General features: G+C 44.7%; 1 protein-coding gene across 1 annotated transcript in view; it reads left to right on the top strand.

The window, feature by feature from the left end:
* Positions 1-19646, top strand: part of LOC119545325 (heterogeneous nuclear ribonucleoprotein A3-like) — a 36924-nt gene extending 17278 nt beyond the window's left edge. The window contains exons 2-3 of the mRNA XM_037850819.1: positions 18541-19179; positions 19218-19646. Coding sequence (XP_037706747.1) covers positions 18541-19179; positions 19218-19646 — 1068 coding nt within the window. The remainder of the gene's footprint in view (positions 1-18540; positions 19180-19217) is intronic.
* The last annotated feature ends 706 nt before the right edge of the window (positions 19647-20352 follow it).

Genomic DNA, 20352 nt, shown 5'->3' with positions numbered 1-20352 from the left:
TAATGAGGATAATAATGTCACCTCCAGAAGGGATCCGTAAGAATTAAATGAGATCATGTATGTAAAGTGTCTTGCTTAATAGGCAGCAAAGAATAAGAACTCAATAAATGTAGGCTCCATTTCTGGATGACTCCCCCCACTTTATAAAGTTTGGAAAAGAAAGTTCATTATACGTTATAAAGAACTATCCACAAAGGAAGTGACTGTCAGGATGACAATAGCTCCCAGCAAGCATGATGCTGACCATGAGCCACCACCCCCATAATATCACACAGTTGCTCCCCTGTCCCTTCCTTGTGTTAAAAAAAAAATCTAATTCCATTTATTGCTCAACTTTTCCCATGAGAACACATCTTTAATTTAATCATGTAAATCAATGGGAAAAATCTAATTCACTTTAGAGAAATCTGCTTCAAGGCTAGCCTTGTGGGAATGAATCTGTTCCTTAAAGTGTATCTGTAGCAAGTGATGTGTGTCTTTATCACAGTTACAAAGGGATATAAATTAATCTCTAGTCCATTTTAGGAAATAGAGAGTAGATTAAATAAATGATGGCTCTAGCGATCCAAATGGTCATTTTAAACATCTCAGACACTGATTTTAATGCAAAATATTAGCTTTCTAAAATTGCAGATTCGATTTGCTTATTTAATATTCAATTTGCCTGATCACTGTATAGTTCCAAATATATAATTTATTAGTGATCTTCTTTTTATTTTTCTAATGCTTATTCCAAAATCGGTGTGGCTTTGGTTTTAGAGTGCACACTGGACAAGGAAAGGATTGCTCACTTCTGGCCCTGAGTGCTTCACTTTTCAGGTGAGCAACTCATTGACATATCGTTTTCTTCCCAGGCCTACCACCAACTGCCCAGCTATTTATTGTGTGGATCAACTAAGAGAATGGTTGTGAAGGGGTCTGGTAACCCATACATGCTATTGTTATACCCAGCAGTAATTGACTGGCAAATAAATGATTAATTTTACCCCATAAAACTCTATCGAGGACCCTTTGTATGTCAGATACTCTAGAAGTGGATAAACAAGAACCACTAAGACTCATCCTTAGCCTTCAGAAGCTCATCATCTACTGTAACAGTCAATTAAGCAGTTGCCTATAACCCAGCTGGAACCCAGAGAAGACTCCCTTGACCCACACTTGAAACCAAGGAAGGCTTCTTGGAGGAGGTGAGCTTTAAAGGTCAAGTAGGAGTTAGCCAGTCAGGGAAGTGGGATAGTCTTCATTCATCAGTTGAGTGTAACATATTTGATCATCTAATGCATCTATGATATTCTGGGCCCTGAGGAATACAAGGAAAGCAAAATTGACATTTCCCCTGCTATATTACTCTGGGGTCTGATGGGTATGGAAGTGATGGAAACAGGCTCTAAATATTATGCCACCACTTCTCTCTTACACTGACCACCACGATAAGTGGCCCTTCATCCTTCCGTCACGGTGCAAGGAAAGATCTTTCCAAGTCTCTCCCCCAGCCCGAGGAAAGTGTATTGCTCTGGGAATAAAGGGTTAACCAAGCTTAAAGAAATATTCTGACCTTGGGAGTCATAAATAAAAGCACTGAGCCAAATCTGAGTTCAATTTCAGCCCATGAGGACTTCATCTTTGGGTGCACACCTGAATGAAAGAGCATTTGGAGGCCCTAAGCTGACCTGGCTCCAGGGCCCCTCCCCTCCCAATGCTGCAGCAAATGGATGAAAAATTGTATCATTAAACTCTTTGATGTTCTCCTGTCTAATTGAACCTGTGAAATTTCCTAAGGTTCTCCAGCCTCCAAAAATTCAATTTTCCATGTAATGCATGGTGACGTGTCAATAAATCATGCTGTAAAATAAATGCGCGGATTCTTTTGTGCAGGAGCGAGTGAGGAATAAACCTTTCGTAATTGATAAATAATGTCATTGGAATCAATAGCTGGCAGAGGAGTTGGAGGAGTAAGCCTGAATCATGTATGAGTGCTCCGGGGTGATCAATGCCTTTGAAACAGCCAGAAGCTCAGGAGCCAAGTGTATAAATTACGGTCTTAATATTATAGCAGAGCTCAGGGTTTAAAAGATGGGTGCTTTGCTAAGCATCGGTGAGATGGGAAGATGGGTCTGGAGGTGTGGGTGGCATGAGTCCCCTGATGGACACACCAACTTTCAGGGCTTGTGGGGTCCTTGGAGATGGGCGGCAATGGAGATGAGGGGCAGATTGTGCAATTTGAGACTTGGGATAGAGACAGAAGGATTCAGGCTCCGGCCAGTCCTGCCAGAGGCCAGTGTTGGCATCAGGAAGAGCAATCTGCTCCGAGAGTCACAGATGCTACTTAGAAAAATGGCCTTGCTGCCCTCCAGGGCCTTGAAGCTGGGAGCTGGCCCTGAAATCAGGATAAAAGGGATGAATCATTCAATCCAGGGGTCATTGAATCAGGCCCCATATGGCAGCTGCAGAGCAGGCCGGACCACGGGGAGGTGGTGTGGGGCCGTGGTCAGTAGCACCAGCTTAGGAGTCAGGCTGCTCAGCCCTGCCACCAGCTGTTGTGGCTCTAAGCAAGTTGCTAAACCTCCCTGGTCTCCTCCTTTGCAAAATGGGGGAAAGATAATGTCACCCTCACCAAGTTATGGGGGCAAAAGGGAATCGTATTGTAAATATCTCAGCTTAGTGCCTGACCCTATTAAACACACTAAGAAAGTTGGCACCAGGGAGCTTTACAAATTGCGCGTAGTTTCAGGCACTGCACTGGGTGCTTTTCTGTGTTGTTTCATTTAATCCTCATGACAGCTCTATAGGTAATGTGGTAGATTGACTCACATACCCCACAAAGACATGTTCAAGTCCTAACTCCCAGTCCTGAGGCTGGGAACTCGTTTGTAAACAGGGCCTTCGAAGATCCTATTAAGATGAGTCTAAATTAAATCAGGTGGGCCTTCATCTGGCATAACTGGAATTCTTATAAGCAAAGGAGCTTTGAACATGGAAGTACAAACCACAGAATGAGACAGAAAGAGACAGTTCACCATGTGGCGAGGCAGCAGTTGATTGCCATCAAGCCACCAGCAGAACTCTACAGACTTCAGACAGGGCATGGCCTGCAGATACCTTGATTTTGGACTTCTAGCCCCCAAACTGTGAGCCACTGAATTCCTGTTGATGAAAACAACCAGTCTGAGGTATTTTATTATAGCAGCCCTGGCAAATTAAGACAGGTAGCTATTATTTTTACAACCAGTTCATGGACGTGAGGACACTGAGGCTCAGAAAATGCAAATGCCTTGCCCAAATCATAGAGTTGTACTTGCTGGAGTCAAGATTTGAATGCAGGTAGTTCCAGCCCAGGGCTGTGCCCTTGATCATGAAACCATAAGGTAACATCACTCTTGCCCTGGAGCCTTCCCAGCTCTCTGCAGGTCTGTGCTTGGTGGGCGCTCCCCACGGTGGTCTCAGCATGGAAAGGAGCGAGCGGAGGACTCAGAGGCAGACAGTGCTGGGTTCAGGTCCTGCTGCACCACATGTCTTCGAGGCCATCACTTATGCTGAGTGAGTTGCAGCAGTTGCCTGGTCAATGAAATCAATAAAATAAAACCGAGGTCATCTCCAGAGCACAGTGTGAAGAGCAGCACATGAGCAGGTGGCAGAGGCCATCAGGGTGAGCTTTGAGGTCAGCCTGGAAGAATCCTGGTTAGGTCCCACCTACCTGTGTGCTCGAGGGCAAGAAGGTCCATCTGAGCCTCTGTTACTGAATATCTGAATGAAAAGGAGAATCCAACCTGTACTAGTTTCCCAGCTGCTGAAACAAATACCATACAATGGATTGGCTGAACAACAGAAATTTCAGAGGCTAGAAGGCTGGCTTCCTCCAGAGTCAGCATCTTCTGGCTGGTCAGCAATCTTGGGGGCTCCTTGGCTTTTCCATCACATGACAATGCACATGGTGGCATCTTCTCCTTTCTCTTCCAGGTCCCGTTGACTTCCAACTTCTGGCTGCTCCTAATGGTGTCTCTCTCTCTGGCTTTCTCTATAAATCTTCTAGAAATAGGAGTAAAACACATCCTGATTCGGTCAGGCAACACCTTAACTGCAGTGAACTCATCAAAACGTCCCATTTACAGTGGGTTCACACCCACAGGAAGGGATTAAGATTAAGAACATGTTTTCCTGGCCTGTATAACTCCAACTCATGAAGCTCCCTGTCTCATGGGGATCCATCAGGAAAGCATTTATCTCTTCAATCTTTAGACTCATGCAAAACACCATCTATGCTCTGACTCTGGGTCAGTGATGAGAGCCATACCTCTCATAAATGGTCAGCTCCTATTCATCCCTGCCACCCTCAAAAGACTGCATTGAGAATTAGATGAGAATTAGATGAGATCGCCAGTGAAAATCAACTTTGTAACCCAGTGTCTACAAGGGGCACCCTAACCCCCTTTTCCTTCCAAAGAAATTCTGAGGAAATGCCAACAGATTGCACACTGCACAACTCTAAGGGCAGCTATTAGCATCCCCTGCTGCAAAGCTGGGTGCAGCAGCCAGAAGAAATGCAAAGGAAAAAACAGCAAATATATTTCAGCTTAAAGTTACTGCCTGCAGGAGACCTTCTGGACCGAAGTCATCCCCATGCTGTGTGTCCCCATGGCCCCTGTGCTTCCTCTACTATATTATGTTATAGCATGTATTCTACTATATTATTTTATAGCAAGTATTCTATTATAGCATTATTCTGCTATATTATAGCATGTATTCTACTATAATAGCATGTATTTTACTATATTATATTATAGCATGTATTCTATTACAGCATGTGTAATTAATTGTTGTACTTCCTTGCTAGAGGATAGACTCTGTAAGGCAGATATCCTGTGTCTTAGGTTGGTTAGATTCCTCCAAAAGTAACCTTGAGAGCAGGGATTGGGGCAAGTAGTTTATTTAGGAGGCAATACCAGGAAGCATCAGGAGAGGGATGGGGACATGCTATGGGGGAGAAAGGAGGAGAAGAAGGTGCACTGGTATGCAGGCTACTGCTGTGGCCAACTGGAGCTCAACCTCCCCACAGCACTCTGGGAGATAATGTAGGACATGCTCCAGAATGGTCCCACCTGAGGGGTGATGACGCTGGAGTATTTAGACCCCAACTCCCACCTGTCCTCTAGACTCCCTAGTATTGCTGGCCTATACCACACAGGGGTAAATGTGCTCCAGCAGCCAGAGAAAGCTCTCAAGTAGAGCCTCAACATACTTGCATTGGAAAGCTGTCATGCACGGAACAGTGAGAGCTACAGTTGGTGGCGCATTTGCTATACTTTGTCTGCCTTGCTTATCCTGAAATCTTCTCAATGTCTGGGCTCCCTTTATTAAATAGAATGAATGAATGAAGAATTAATTAATTAATTAATGGATGAATGAATGAATGAGAGTGGCACCCTGGATGATAGCTATTGCATGTTTGGTGAAGGGCAGATATGAAACTTCAACTTCCAAAGCTTGGGGGTATCACGCTGTCTCAGCAGGACTTGAAAGGAGAGCTGTGCTTTCCTCTACCAGGGCTGGACCACCCAGGATTAGCATTCTGTGCGTGAAGGGCCGGGCCGTTCAGGGATTCACACCTAGAGCCTGTGGGAAGCCACTGAACAGGAGCTCATCATTCTTTCATGGTGGGGGCTGTTATGAAAGGGGCTGTCGGGTCTGGCAGCTCCAGCAGTGAAAGCTTCTTCGTCTTTATTCCTCACCCTCTGCATTTAGCACATAGCCTGGAGCACTGTACATACCCAAAAATGTCTATGGAACTAAAAACTGGGCTGGTGGAAGGTAAAGAGAAATCGATTGCAGTTCAACAACAGAAAGACTTTCTAGGCCATTGTGACAAAATGGACTTGAGAGTTTGTTCACTTATCTGGCAAACATTTGTTTAGGACTCAACATGCCAGGCTGGGCTAGATGATGGAGACACAAAGATGAATCAGACAAAGTCCTCGACCTGAAGGTCAAGTGGAGAGTCAGATACAACAAATAGTTATTGGAAGGCAGCATGCTATGTTCTATAACAGAGATATGCAAGGGAAGATTGTGGGATCCCAGGGAAGAGAGGCAATGTCAAATTGTTTAGGGATTGGTCAAGAAAATTTACACATACCAATATGTCCATTCATTCACTTTTTTACTAATTTAATATATGCTCACCACTGTATCCTCTGTGCCAGTTCTGTGCAAAATGGGCACCCCCCCTGGCCCATGAACCAACCCTGTCTCATGTTGGTCCATCAAAAAAAGTATTTCTTTTTTTCAGTCTTTAGACTCACACAAAACCCCATCTGTGCCCTTATTCTGTGTCAATGACTAGAACTGCACCATCCTACCCATCATCTGGCAAATGTCATCTCCTACACTACCTTCAAATCCCAGTTCAGGCACCACCAGCTACAAGATGCCCTCCTTGACGCTTTGGGGTATCTTAAAGCTTCCCCTCCTTTGTTTTTAGTCAACCCCAGCACCCATCGCCCTGTAGGGTTCATTGTCTGTCTCTCTGTTTAGTTGCATTTGATCGTTAGCAACAAAATAATGGTGGTTTAATAAAGATAGAGTTTTATGTGTCTCCCATATAAAACAAACCCAGACGTAAGCAGTGCAAAGTGGGTATGTGGTGCCCCAAACCCTTAGACTTGGGTTCCTTCCAGTCCACCATGTGGCCTTCATGTCCATGGTCTGTGACAAAGACTAACTAGGCATCTGCCAGTCCTGCCCATGGTCATCTGAGCATTGGCTACACTGCATTTCCAAGTGTCCCTTGCAAGTAGGTGCAGCCAACTGAGTGGGTTCTGGAATATGTGCGGTTGAACCCCTCCCAGGTCTGGCCCACAAAACCTCCCACACATAGTCCTCAATTCTCTTTCCTTTCCTGCTGGTTGAACCCAGAGAATTTTGAGGACTTAGAAGAAAGCAGTCACAAGGTGGAAAGAGTCTAGGTCCCTGAGTCACTGCCAGACCAGACACCTGCGATGGGCTGTCACATAAGCAAAAAATAAGCTATACTGTGTTAAGCTGTTTTTATAGTGATGTACTGAGATGGACCTCCCAGATCTCTCCTCAGAGAGGCTAGTTGCCCCAACTGCTGCGAGTGCTGTTGGCAAACTCTCCTCAGCTCTCATCCCCTTCGGGGACTGCCTCACCTGCAGAGACCCTCCACACCCAAGGCCACAAACATCCCGTTCATCCAGTGACTGACTGAGCAGGGGAACAGAAGCAAGGTCGTTTCCACCCAACATAGATCAACTCCTGAGGACCGTTTTAGTTCCAGAACCCTCTATGGGGTCAGCTGAGTCTGTCATCAGGTCTGCGTCACAACTGACCGCTCCCTCTGCCCATTCCTGCTTCCTCCCTTCCCCTTCCACAGGTGTTGGTTCCAAGGACACTCCCAAATAAACCTTCTGCACACTAAACAATGCCTTGTCACCTATGTCCCTGGGGAACCCAACTTGCACCACCTTGTCTAATGTATAGCTGTTAGAGATCCAGCCATCATGTCTACATTCCAGGCAGCAGGTTGGAGGAGGGGGTGAAAAACCTGTCACCTGCTTAAGAGGGCTTTCCTGAAGCCTCACTGGCCACCGCTGAGCCACATGGCCACACAACCACTAAGGAGGCTATGAGATGTATCTTTATTCTGGGCAGCATGCATTCCACTAAAAACCACTCAGGAAGAAGTAGATGTGCTGAGACAACCTACAGTCTCTGCCATAGAACCCAAACAATCCATTGTCAAGCCCCTGCTCTGTGCTCAGGCTTTGTGATATGTAGTTCACATGGATTATTACATTTAAAACTTGTAACATTCCTATGAGGTAGGGGCTGTTATTATTGTTCCCATTTTACAGACAGGGAGACTGAGGCTTAAGAGCCCAGGTTCAGGCAGCATATCCGTGACAGAGGTTGGATTTGACCTTGGATATTTCTGACTTTGGATTGTATACTTCTAGCCACTGAGAGATACTGCCTCCTCACTAAAACATGAGCTCCTTGAGAGCAGGGAGTGTGTCTTAGCCATGCTCACATACCCAAGGCCTAGAAGAGAGCTTGAGATTTGCTGACTTGGTTAAGGAGGAGAGGCCAAGTGAGGGGTTCAAGGAGTGCCTTTGCCTGGGCCATTGGGGAAACTTGTGGAGCCACTGACCATGAACCAAGATAAGTAACTGAAAAAGAGGAGCAGATTTGGGGGAGAAGATGTGGAAAGAATGTGGGTTCAGGTTTATCCCAGTTGAGTTTAGGTGCCTCTGGAATATATTGCAAAGGAAGATACCCAGTTGCATCTACACATCTGAAGCCATGGACTGGAGCCTTCTTCTGTATGTGGAAAGCAGTCCAGGCATGAGCAAAACTGAGCTAACCACAAGAGAGAATGTGGAGAACCTGCAGCTACACCCAGAAACCCGAGCAAAGTTTCCAATTAACTCCAACACTCCCAGCCTTTTTCATTTGCATTCCCCCTCCTGAGTTAATTTCTGTATTTGCTCTTTCTGCCCGTTTTGAAGGTTGATTGGTTTTCTGGGCAAAGGGCCCATTTCTTGTGTGATTTTAAGGTCACACACCATCCCAAACACTCACCCAGATACGGGCGATATATAAATATATGTATCCAATGTATTTGTATTCACACACCCATAAGCCTTGATGCAAATGCTACTGGCTCATTAGGGTGGTCATAAAACGGGCTCCCATTTGTGTGGAAGCAACTCTGTGGACGCCTTCACTACCTGACAGTTGTCATAAAAACGCCAATAAGAGGGAGCAGAAGTATGTTTGACTGGGAGAATGATTCTTGTTTCCTTTTCATTATTCTTAATAAAAGGAGATGGTGCTGAAAAATTGTGTTTCCCAGGTTATCTTCCCCAAGAGATCTTTTATAAAACACGGAATACATAACAGACTGTGTTGCAGGCAAATGCCTCATTAAGGGAATATAGTTAGAAAGAAATAGTAACCAAAATGAACAGTTATTTTCTTTATTTTTTTACCCTCTGTAAAATGGAGAAATTGGATGTAATATGGATTTAGTAACAGCCCTCAAATGCTATTGTGAGAGCATGATGCTTTCACCCTGATATGCAGGTGTCTTTAAGTACTACTCTGTAAAAAAGCGGATGTATTGGGAAGCACCCTACGAGCCCCAGGAAAAGGCTTCTGGCTCCCAAAGAGACTTCTTACCTTTATATGGCTAGATTCAGCCAGGTAGGTTCAGGTTTCCTTGTCTCTTTCCTTTTGCTCTCTCTCCATATTCTTCTGAATGAGCTAATGATTCTAAATCTCCATCTCTAACTCACTCTCCAGAGCTTGGGATCCACATATTCAGGTGCTCCCTGGACATCACCGCCTGAAAGCCCCCTTTCCCTTCAAGATCAACAGGTCTCACACAAAGCGCATCATCTGCCCCACATACCCTGTTCCTTCAGGTTTCCAAACTTGGTGGAAGATGCCACCACCCACCCAATTATTCAAACCAGAAAATCCCAGAGGTAGTACTAGACCTTACAACCAGCAATCATCAGGTCCTGGTCATTGGAGTGCCTGTGTTGAATACGTCTTCATTGCTCCAACTGCACCACCACCACCCGGGTCCCATTACTCCAACCCCACCACCGCCACCCGGTCCCATTACTCCACCTCCACTGCCGCCACCACCCGGTCCCATTACTCCACTTCCACTGCCACCACCGGGTCCAGTCCCTCTCATCTCTCTCTGGGGTCACCACGCCAGCCTCCTTCCTCCCTGGGCTCCTGCTCCAGAGCCTCTCCCATAGAGCTCTCTGAGTGACCTTTCCAGAATTCTGACTCTTCAGTGGCCCCAGTTGTCCTCTAGATCACAATATAGCTGCTTGGGTCCCAGGATCAGAACATCATTGCTTCTCTTTTGGCATCTCATCAACTTCTCCTCTTTGCCCCTCCTCCAGTCATTTAAGGAATTCTTGCCAGTTCCCCCAAATGCCTGTGCACATATTGTTCCTCTGCCACAGGCCTCTGTTGCCAAAACCTTTCCTCTGCTGACTTTGTCTAACCCTCACTCATTCCTCAGTATGAAGTTCAGGACCCGCCTCCAGCAAGGAGCCTTGCAGGTTTTTCTGTGCACCCAGAGCCCGTCCATCATGACAATTCCCACAATGTAAGGTTGTTTTCTAATGCTCCTGGTTTTCTTCCATTAGACTATAGGCTCCTTGAGGGCAGGGATTTTGTCTCATTGATTTATTTGTCTCCAGCAAACAACACAGTAAATTCTACAGACCAGGGGCTCAGTTGTTGACTGATTGGAATTGATTAATCAATCACTGGAACCAGTGACAGGCTGCCAAGACAAGGATGAGATAAGCTTCTGTCTCTGCAGAAATTCCAAAGCAGTATGAATGTGTAGTCTGTTTTGGAAGAAGACAGTAGATAGAATGATCCTCACAGTTCTTCTCCAGGTCAAGGCTTAGGCCTCTGTTTTTCACAGAGAGCAAAAAGTGATTCAGCACTTTCCAGCCATAGCAGAGAAGGGTGGTTGAAAAGGTTTTGTTTGCTTGGTTTAGAGGTGAGAATATAATCTTTAAAATCAAACAAACCTGGATTAAAATCCCACTGCTGTTAGCTTCTCTTTTCTGAGCTTCACCTGGAAGACAACTATGATGACTCTTGTCTTGCTGGGTGATTGTAAGGACTAGATATGAGAATTAAGAGCCCAAGGACTGGAATATAGTCAATGATCAATAAATGAATAACCTTATGATATTATTTCTAAGACTTAAAAAGCATGCAATTGTGTTCAATCATAGAACTACAGGGTATATATGGAAAATTGTAAGTAGTTCAGTGTTATTATCCCCATTTTACAGACAAGGAAACTGAGATCACACAATTAGATCACACAGCTAGAAAGTCCAATTTCATACAGCTAGTGTCCCAGCTGGGATTCAAACCAGCTTAACTACAGATTCTGGCCAGGTAGGCTCTATTTTGTGATTTGGCTAGAGAGGAAGGTTCTGGGCAAGGGGAAGTGACATTCAGGAATCAGGAAATAAGTACTGGGACATGGAGAAGCATTGCTGACATTTTCTATTCCTCAAACATGCTGGGTGCACTCCCAGCTCAAGGGCTTTGCATTTGCTAGTCTGTCTGCCTGGAGCATTTTTCTCCAGGTATGTTCTCTCCTTCGCTTCCTTCATCCCCCTCCTCAAGTATCACCCCTCATCAGTTGCTGAGAATCCTAAATGTTAGCTGCATCCATCTAACCTGGTTGTTTTCAAACTCTGCTCCTCAGAGCCCTAGGGCTCCTGGAGGTGCCTTGGCATTCTCCGCAAAGAGCAAGGCCGCTGAGTGGAGGGGGGTGGGGGCCTCCTGCCCACCCCCGTGCCAAATGAAGCCACTCCTTTTTGTCTTTTTACACATTGTTTTTGTAGATAAGATTTCATGTAAATAAAGAATTCTGTTAAAAGAAAATTACCCTCATACACACTAGAAAACTTTCATTTTACTGATGGGGAAACTAAGGCCTGGAGCATAAAAGTGGCTTGTCCAACATCCTGTGGCCTCTTGGAAATAAAGTTGGGACCTCTCAGATTGCCCCCAACTTGACTCTACCCAGACTAGCTTCCCACCCACCCACCCCAACTGTCCAATATGAGGCAGATTTAATAACCACAAACAGGAGGCATTTATCTCTGAAATAACTGTTGTGGTACAGAATAGGAAAATCGATGCATTCATTAGCACGCACCAGGGGTTGGAGGCAGGATGTGGACAGGAGCTGGTTTCAGACATTTGCAGCGTGGGGGAATTGTTGCAAGGAGCCTCGGATAGGACATCGAACTTGTTAACTGGCCTCGCTCTCGGCTGAGGCTTACACAGCGCCTCCTGCCCTCTTCCCCACCCTGGTTTGATCCAAATGTATTGACTGTGACAATGTTGAAATTATATCTGGAAAAACCAGTTAGCTTTAATTCCAGTCCCCGGAGAAAATGACAGGAGGTGATGATTAGCAAACTATTGATGGCCATGAAAATCAGAGAGGCTGTCTAAAAGAAAGACTCGGTCCTAAAGTCATAGAGCTGGCAGAAAGCTTCAGAAATCACCCAAGCTTGGAAATGGGAAAATACCTTTGGAAAAGGGGAAACTGAGGCCCAGAGAATGAAGGAGGTCTGAGGTCATGCAGCCAGTCAGAGAAAAATCGACATTAAAACCCCAATTTTCTGGGAGTGTTTCAAAGGCAGAGCCCATATGTGAGGTGTCGGTGCATCCCCAGGACCTAGTACAATGTCTGGCACAGAACAGGCACTCAAGAATGTTGGTTGAATGAATGAATGAATGAATGAATGAACTAATGAATGAATGGATGGATGGATGAACAATTTTCTTCCCTGATACCAGGCCTCCTTCCTGAATACCTCATCTTTCAGAATCATCCCCAGAATGGTCAGTCCTAAAAATCTCAAATCTTTTTTGCTTTATCCTTTCTCATTTTACACACAAGCATCCAAACTAAAATTGTTTCAACTCTCCCCCTAGCTGACCTAACCCTGCCAGTGAGTGACTATCTTTCAGCATTGAGAATCAAAAGACCTCAGTTCTGTTTAGCCCACTACCTTGGAAACTTCCCAAGCTGCCATCCTCCCACCGGGACCGTCATCACTGAGCCCTACAGTGAGTCCAGCTCTGCCCCAGGTCCTGTCGACAGAGCAGTGGGCACAGCAGAGAAGACCCTGCTTTCATGGAGCTTGCATTGCAAGGGGGGGAGACAGACAATAAATAATCATATAGGACACCATATCTAGCAGAATTAGTGTCATGAAGCAAAACTAAAGCAAGGTGAGGGGCTCAAGAGTGACAGCAGGTGCTTTTTAGCTGAAGCTGTGTCTTAACTGAGTTCCCTAGGAGCAGAGCCTGAGACAGGGATTTAGGCACACAGGGTAAAACCTGGAAGGGATGGAGTGAGGCAGGATAGGGCAGGGCAAAGAGCTAGAGAGGGTTAAGGATGTGGATTCAGCTCAAGTCCAGTTTTGACCCAGTGAGGAGGGTAGGGGAACTGGGGCTTCATTGACAGGGTAAGGTGTCTTCCATCAGCCAAGGGCAATCCCCTGCAGAAAGGAGACAACTGTGACCACTGGCAGCCAGTACTGCTGGGCGATCTGGGAAGGTCACCCAAAACATATTCTACAGGCCACTGGAAAGGCCGCCCTGAGGAAATGACAAACGAGGGGACAAAGTGAAGCGAAGGAGCAGAACGTGGAGAACATACCTGGATAAAAGTGTTCCAGACAGAGGGGCTAGCAAATGCAAAACTCTTGATGCTAGTCCTAGTTTGAGGACTAGCAAAAGCCAGCAGAGCTTCTCCAAGAGACAAAAGAGCAAGAGAAATATGGAAGTGATTCCCCCATGTTGGAAAATGTATTTGGGACAAGCGTCACAAAAAGTAGCCACAGTCAAGAGAATATGAAGCCCGCATTCACATGCACAGTGTTGTCAGTTTACAAAGACCCTCCCTGTGCACTAGCTCACTTGCATCTCATTGCAACTGTTAAAGTAAGTCATATTATCCCTCTGGTATCCAGAAGTGAGACCTTTAGGGGAGGTCCCCAAATGCTTCCTTCCTGCCTATTGACCACAACTACCCCTGTCTTCCTCCACCATCCCCAAAGGAGTCATGGCAGGCAAGGTCACTGTGGACTAAGAGGCCACTCATGAAAATGGTCTTTCTTTCCTTCTCCAGCCTCGGGGCTTTTCCGTGCATTGGAGGAAGTTCAGCAATTTTGCTCTCTCTGATCCTTTTGTCCTTCTTCACTTATAGAACTTTTAGGAGGACTCACTAAATCTCAATATCTATCTCTCTCTCTCTCTCTCTCTCTCTCTCTCTCTCTCTCTCTCTCTCTCTCTCTCTCTCTCTCTCTCTCTCTCTCTCTCTCTCTCTCTCTCCTCATGGATCTCCTCCTTGGGCTCTCTGCAGTGAGATCCTGAGATCTGGGGTAGTAGCCCTTACCTGGTGGCATAGTGGTGATGCTGGAATACAGGCTGATGGAAAGGCAAATATTAGGTCCTCAAACAGTGGTGACTGTCACATTAGCTGCCATTTCATAGTCTCTCACCAAATGGGTAAAAGATTTCCAGGCTTAGAATGAGATGGGGTTGAACCAGTTAACTATTACAACCCTACCCAGCCAAGGACTCAGGAGTGTGTGATCTGCCCAAGGCCACACGATGAGTAGGTGGCAGCCCTGGGACCAGAACCCGGTCCTGCTCATCTAATCCCAGGCTCTTCCCACTGGGAGAGAAGACTCAATGCAGGTGATTACTCACAAAAGCTCATAACCTGCCGGAGACTCATCCACGGCACTCTGATTGCCTTGGTGAATGTACTTCTGCACCGTGTGATCCCTAAATGCCCATTCTGCCTTTCCCTCTTCTTTTTTGTTATGAAAATTATTACTTCAATCTGTGAACCCCATGGACAATTTGAGTCATGTTGGGAAATGCTTAACATTGTCTATTCGGATTTATCTGCATAAAATCTTCCTGGCCTCCACTCTGTCTGAATACACTCTAGGTCACTTCGCTGTGAGTTCCTGGAAGGCAGAGATCTCACCCGCCTCTTTCATCTCTAGCACAGAGTAGACCATCAGGAAATATGTGTTTGTTTAATTATTCAGTTGGTATGAATAGCATTGGCAATTACTACTACTAACAAAAAACTGAAAACTTAGATTAGCCACAAACTGATTACACCCTTATTTAATCAGTTTATTTCCCAGGCTCTCCCACTTTTAGGAAAAAGATGCATATCATAAAGAAATAAGACCATAATAATTATTTCCTAATGTCTTTTTTGAAACCCCAGAATGCAAAGGCAAATCTCTTATACCTTCTCCATCTCCATCACCAGACAATAAGAATTCTCATGCTGACAGGTGAACCTGTAGGCTCTGTGAAGTCAAACAGCAATTGTGGCAAGTAAGCTGGGTCTAAAATCTCCAGAGAAAGGGAGAGGGAGGAGAAGGGATGAACCAGAATTGGGTTGAGATGGGCCTTACAGGCTAGCGTCTTGCTGAGCCAGGAAAATTAAAAATGAGCTGGGGAGAGAAAACTGTATCTTCACTTCACCACCTGCCTTGGGAAACCATTCACTGCTCTGAATCTGCTTTTCCATATCTTCTAAATGATGCCAGTGTTACAATCATCCCCAAAAAGCATTTGCTAGCAAAGTGCATAATGAAGTACCTGGCTCTGGGGGCTCAGTAAATATCATGGATTTGGAAAATATCAGAACTGGGAGAATCCCCAAGGACTGAGTTTCATCTCCCCATTTTCCAGAACCAAACCTGAAGCCCAGGGCACCCAGGGCACCCATCCATACCACACTTGTGCTCCTACGCAACACCTGGCTCAATTATCTTAATTTTGTAACACCTACCCATCACTCCACCTTCATGCTTTAAACTAATATCTAAAAGAACTCTGTCTAGGGAAATGGAAGTGAAACAAGAAGATCAAGTATCAACAATATTTAATAAACTTTTGAAAAACAAATTAATAATATTCTTCCTGAATCCCATTCACTCCACTGCAATAATTATTTCCCTTTTCATGGATTGAGCATTTAATCTGGGACCTGGACACTGACCGATGGCTTATCATTGCAGACTTGGTGCACCTATGATTTCGTGCTCTGCATTCTACACTTTGCATCCTATTATAAATGTATTCCTCATTGCTACAATCGTCATAATTATCATTTAAATGACACCATCATATCCCTTCATGTTGTACCATAATTTAAAAACTGCTCACCAATTGTTGGACATTTAGCTTTTATACGGTGTTTGTTATTACAGATGACATGCTAATGAGTATCTTCATTGCACATAGCTCCTGGCATCTGATAAATTATATCCTCACAATAAAAGAAATTTCCAGAAGTAGGTATTTGGAGTCAAAGGGTATAAACCTCATCAGAGCACTTGTTATCTATTCCTGTATTTTTTCCAAATGGGTTGAACCAATTTATGCTACACCAGTGGAGTATGCTTGTACTATTTTCACCATGAAGCTTCACCAGCTCAAATGTTCTAACTTTATCTCAACTGATTTTCTATTTCTAACTGTGATACATGTTCATTATAGAAAAAGAAAGATAAACTAAAAATCATCATCATAACCCCTCCAACCAAAAAAAAAAAAATCGCTGCAAAAAGTTAAGCATATATTCTCAAAGTCTTCTAGGCATATGAGGGAATTTTTTTCCCAAAAAATTTAGATAATATTCTATATTCAGTTTTATTTTGTTGTGCTTTAACTTAATGACTTTAAGTCTTTGGAAAATTTTTTAAACAATTTGTCTTAATGAATATATAAAAACCCATCATGTACAGATTGCTTTTCTTAAAGATTCCTTGATAAGTTGTGTGCAGTATTCCCATGTAATAAAGTTGTCATGAACATCCTTCTATATATGTCTGCATCCTCATCTTTGTTTATTTTCACAGCATAAAGAACTTAAGTAGACTATTTAGATCAAAGAGTCTAAGTGTTTTTGAGATAGCCCTAGCTTCTAAAGGTTGAAATTCAGAACACATGGAGGGGGTATGCCATGTTCCTCTGCCTCCTCGGGAAGGCAGCCTGGGGTCATGCAAGGAGCAGGACTCTCAGCCAGGGTCTACGCACAACCAGACTTTCCCACACAGGACTCCGAGAAGGAATAGGGTCAGTTAGAGGGCGTTAGCAGTGGCCACTTCCACAGAGTCGAGAGGCCCGAGGCGTGGTGGACAGCCAGGGGCAGCAGTGCTCCCTAGTGGGCAGCAAGAGTCCGCAGCTTGGCTGCATTTTGCTTTCTTTGGTTCTTGCCCTTGGCCTCCAACCTTCCCATCAATTCTGTGAGCTCCCTAAGACCATTTCAACAAATTCCTTTTCCTGCTTAAGCTATTCAGAGTTGCCATGGAGAAACAACTAGAGGTCTGCATGTGCCAAGCTCTGGGGATTTAGATGATAAACTCTGAAACAGCACCTGGTGCAGAGTAGGCACTAAATAATTAGTGGCTATCAATATTACTGTTATTGGGCAGCCTAGAACAGTGGTCACAAGCCAGGACTCTAGAGCCAGATGGCCTGGGGTCAATTCCCAACCCTATCTCTTACCCACTGGATGACCAGCGGCAAGTTACTTAACCTCTCTGTGCCCCACTTTCCCCACGCCCAAGAAGGGCATAGTAATAATACCTACCTCATAGGACTGTTATGGGGAGAAAATGCATTAAATATATAAAATGCCTAGAAGGGCTCCTTTAAGTGGGTGGTGTTATCATTCTTAAAACAACTAATTATCACACTTTGTCATTAATAAAGGACCCTCAAAATCTCTATTCCATCTTCTCCTGATAACAATTATGTGAGACGTTTATTTTACAAATTTGGAAACTGAGGCTCAAAGAGCTTGCTTCCCATAGGTCCCACAACCAGTAGGTGGGAGAACCAGGGCACAAACTCAGGACTCTGATTGTGAAGGTCTCACTCTTTCAGGGACACTGCTAACCACAGAGCATGTGTGTATGAATGCAGCGTGTTCTCAATAATTAGTCATGGACTAATAGTGATGAATGAATGAATGAACAAGTATGGTTCACTGAAGCCAGACTCCACTGAGGAGGACAGGATCTGATATTTTCTCAGCACCTACCACACATCAGCCTTGATCTACACATGCCACATGTGTCATTAAATCTTATAACAGTGCGGCATAGATATTACCATCCATAATCTGACAATGAGGAAACAGAGCCTCAGAGGGCTTTATTAACTGGCTCAAGGCCACACCACTGGTGAGCAGCTGTCCATGCACGTTGCCCTCCCATCACTGCCACCTCCAAGCCCCCCTTAGACTTGAAAGAGGGTACCTGCTTCATCGCATTTGCCAGTCACCTCTTTCCTCCCATTATCTCCCGGCTGAAGTGTGCAAAAAGGTTATTTTCACTACAAAATTGGCGTTTAGAAGCTGGATATTAAATAATCAAAGGTACGACTAGTTTATGGCACTAGGTTTGCATGCTGCTGCACAAGACCCGCCTGGACCTCTGTCTGCTTCCCCACCGCGGCTGTTTGTAGGTGGGGCGGCCTGACAATGGCTGTGCTCAGTATCCTGTTTATACAATGAATCTATAATGTAATTTCACGAGATGCTGAAATGCACTGAGAAACATGCAAGGACTCCGTGCCTCGGTCTAATCCATATGAAACAGGCTGGAAACGCTCCTAGAAAACATGCCGGAGACAGAGAGGCTGCAGCCAATCCCACCCTTATCTGAAAAAAGGTTACCACTGAGCAGACAAGCAAGGTCCTCCAGCAGAGTGAATGAGAAAACTGTGGAAGTGGTCACAGGGGATTTGTGGACAATTCATGGGCTGTGTGCAAACCGAACCCTCCTGCAGGATCTGGGAGATTTATAGGGGTAGGGACAGGTGCTACGTAGATGACAATAGAGGTTAAAGAGCAAAGAGGCTATGTGAGTCCGGTCTCAATATAGAGACCGACTCCCCCCCTAGCCAGACTCCCACCACTGCTGCCACCGTCGCCGCCAGGGGGAGGCGGGCCGTGATCCAAAGGAAACAGAACAGTTGAGAAAACTGTTTATTGGTGGTTTGAGATTTGAAACTATGGATGATAGTTTAAGAGAACATTTTGAGAAATGGGGCCTAATCACAGATTCTGTGGTGATGAGAGACCCCCAAACAAAATGTCCCAGAGGCTTTGGTTTTGTGACTTACTCTTGTGTTGAAGAGGTGGATGCAGCAATGTGTGCTGGACCACACAAGGTTGATGAGCATGTAGTAGAACCAGAGGGAGCTGTTTCTAGAGAGGATTCTGTAAAGCCTGATGCCCATCTAACAGTGAAGAAAATTTTTGTTGGTGGTATTAAAGAAGAGAGAGAATATAATTTGAGAGACTGCTTTGAAAAGTATGGCAAGATTGAAGCCATAGAAGTTATGGAAGACAGGCAGAGTGGAAAAAAGAGAGGATTTGCTTTTGTAACTTTCGGTGATCATGATACAGTTGATAAAATTGTTGTTCAGAAATACCACAATATTAATGGGCATAATTGTGAAGTGAAAAGGGCCCTTTCTAAAAAAGAGATGCAGTCTGCTGGATCACAAAGAGGTCGTGGAGGTGGATCTGGCAACATTATGGGCTGTGGAGGGAACTTTGAAGGTGATAGGGGAACTTTGGCGGTGGTGGAAACTTCGGTGGAAGAGGAGGCTGTGGTGCTGGAGGTGGCAGCAGAGGTAGTTATGGAGGAGGTGATGGTGGTTATAATGGATTTGGAGGTGATGGGGGCAACTATGGCAGTGGTCCTGATTATAGTAGTAGAGGGGGCTATGGTGGTGGTGGACCAGGATGTGGAAACCAAGGTGGTGGATATGGTGGGGGTGGTGGAGGATCTGATGGTTACAATGAAGGAGGAAATTTTTGCGGTGGTAACCATGGTGGTGGTGGGAACTATAATGATTTTGGAAATTATAGTGGACAAGAGCAATCAAACTATGGACCCATGAAAGGGGGCAATTTTGGTGGGAGAAGCTCGGGCAGTCCCTATGGTGGTGGTTATGGATCTGGTGGTGGAAGTGGTGGAGATGGTAGCAGAAGGTTCTAAACACTCAACAGAAAATGGCTACAGTTCTTAGCAGAAGAGAGAGCAAGGAGTTGTCAGGAAAGCTGCAGGTTACTTTGAGACAGTCATCCCAAATGCATTAGAGGAACTGTAAAAATCTGCCACAGAAGGAACGATGATCCATAGTCAGAAAAGTTACTGCAGCTTAAACAGGAAACCTTTCTTGTTCGGGACTGTCATAGCCACAGTTTGCAAAAAGTGCAGCTATTGATTAATGCAATGTAGTGTCAATTAGATGTACGTTCCTGAGGTTTTATCTGTTGTAGCTTTGTCTTTTTCTTTTACTTTTCATTACATCAGGCATATTGCCCTGCAAATTGTGGTAGTGGTACCAGGAATAAAAAATTAAGGAATTTTTAAATTTTTAAAAAAAAAAACAAAGATCAAAGAGGTACTTTTGTTCCCTAAGGTGAGTTTCAATTATAACCATATAATCATGAACACAAAAAAACGAGAGCTCTCTTTCAGCTGAAATTGGATTTTACTTACCCTTTCTGCTTGTGCAGCTGTGCTCTCATGGATATGTATTCATTCATTCACTCATTCATTCAGAAACATGTCCTCTAGGTCAGTTCCCAGGCTAGTTGCTGGAGATACAGTGATCCATAAGATATACCCATTTGTTTATTCAACGTGTATTTATTGAGCAGGTACAATGGGCCAGGTACTGTTGTAGTTGCTGAGAATA

This window comes from Choloepus didactylus, chromosome 10 (assembly GCF_015220235.1).
Source record: "Choloepus didactylus isolate mChoDid1 chromosome 10, mChoDid1.pri, whole genome shotgun sequence".
NCBI lineage: Eukaryota > Metazoa > Chordata > Mammalia > Pilosa > Megalonychidae > Choloepus > Choloepus didactylus.
Note: the sequence above shows the minus strand (reverse complement) of the source record. Positions and strands in the feature narration are given on the sequence as shown.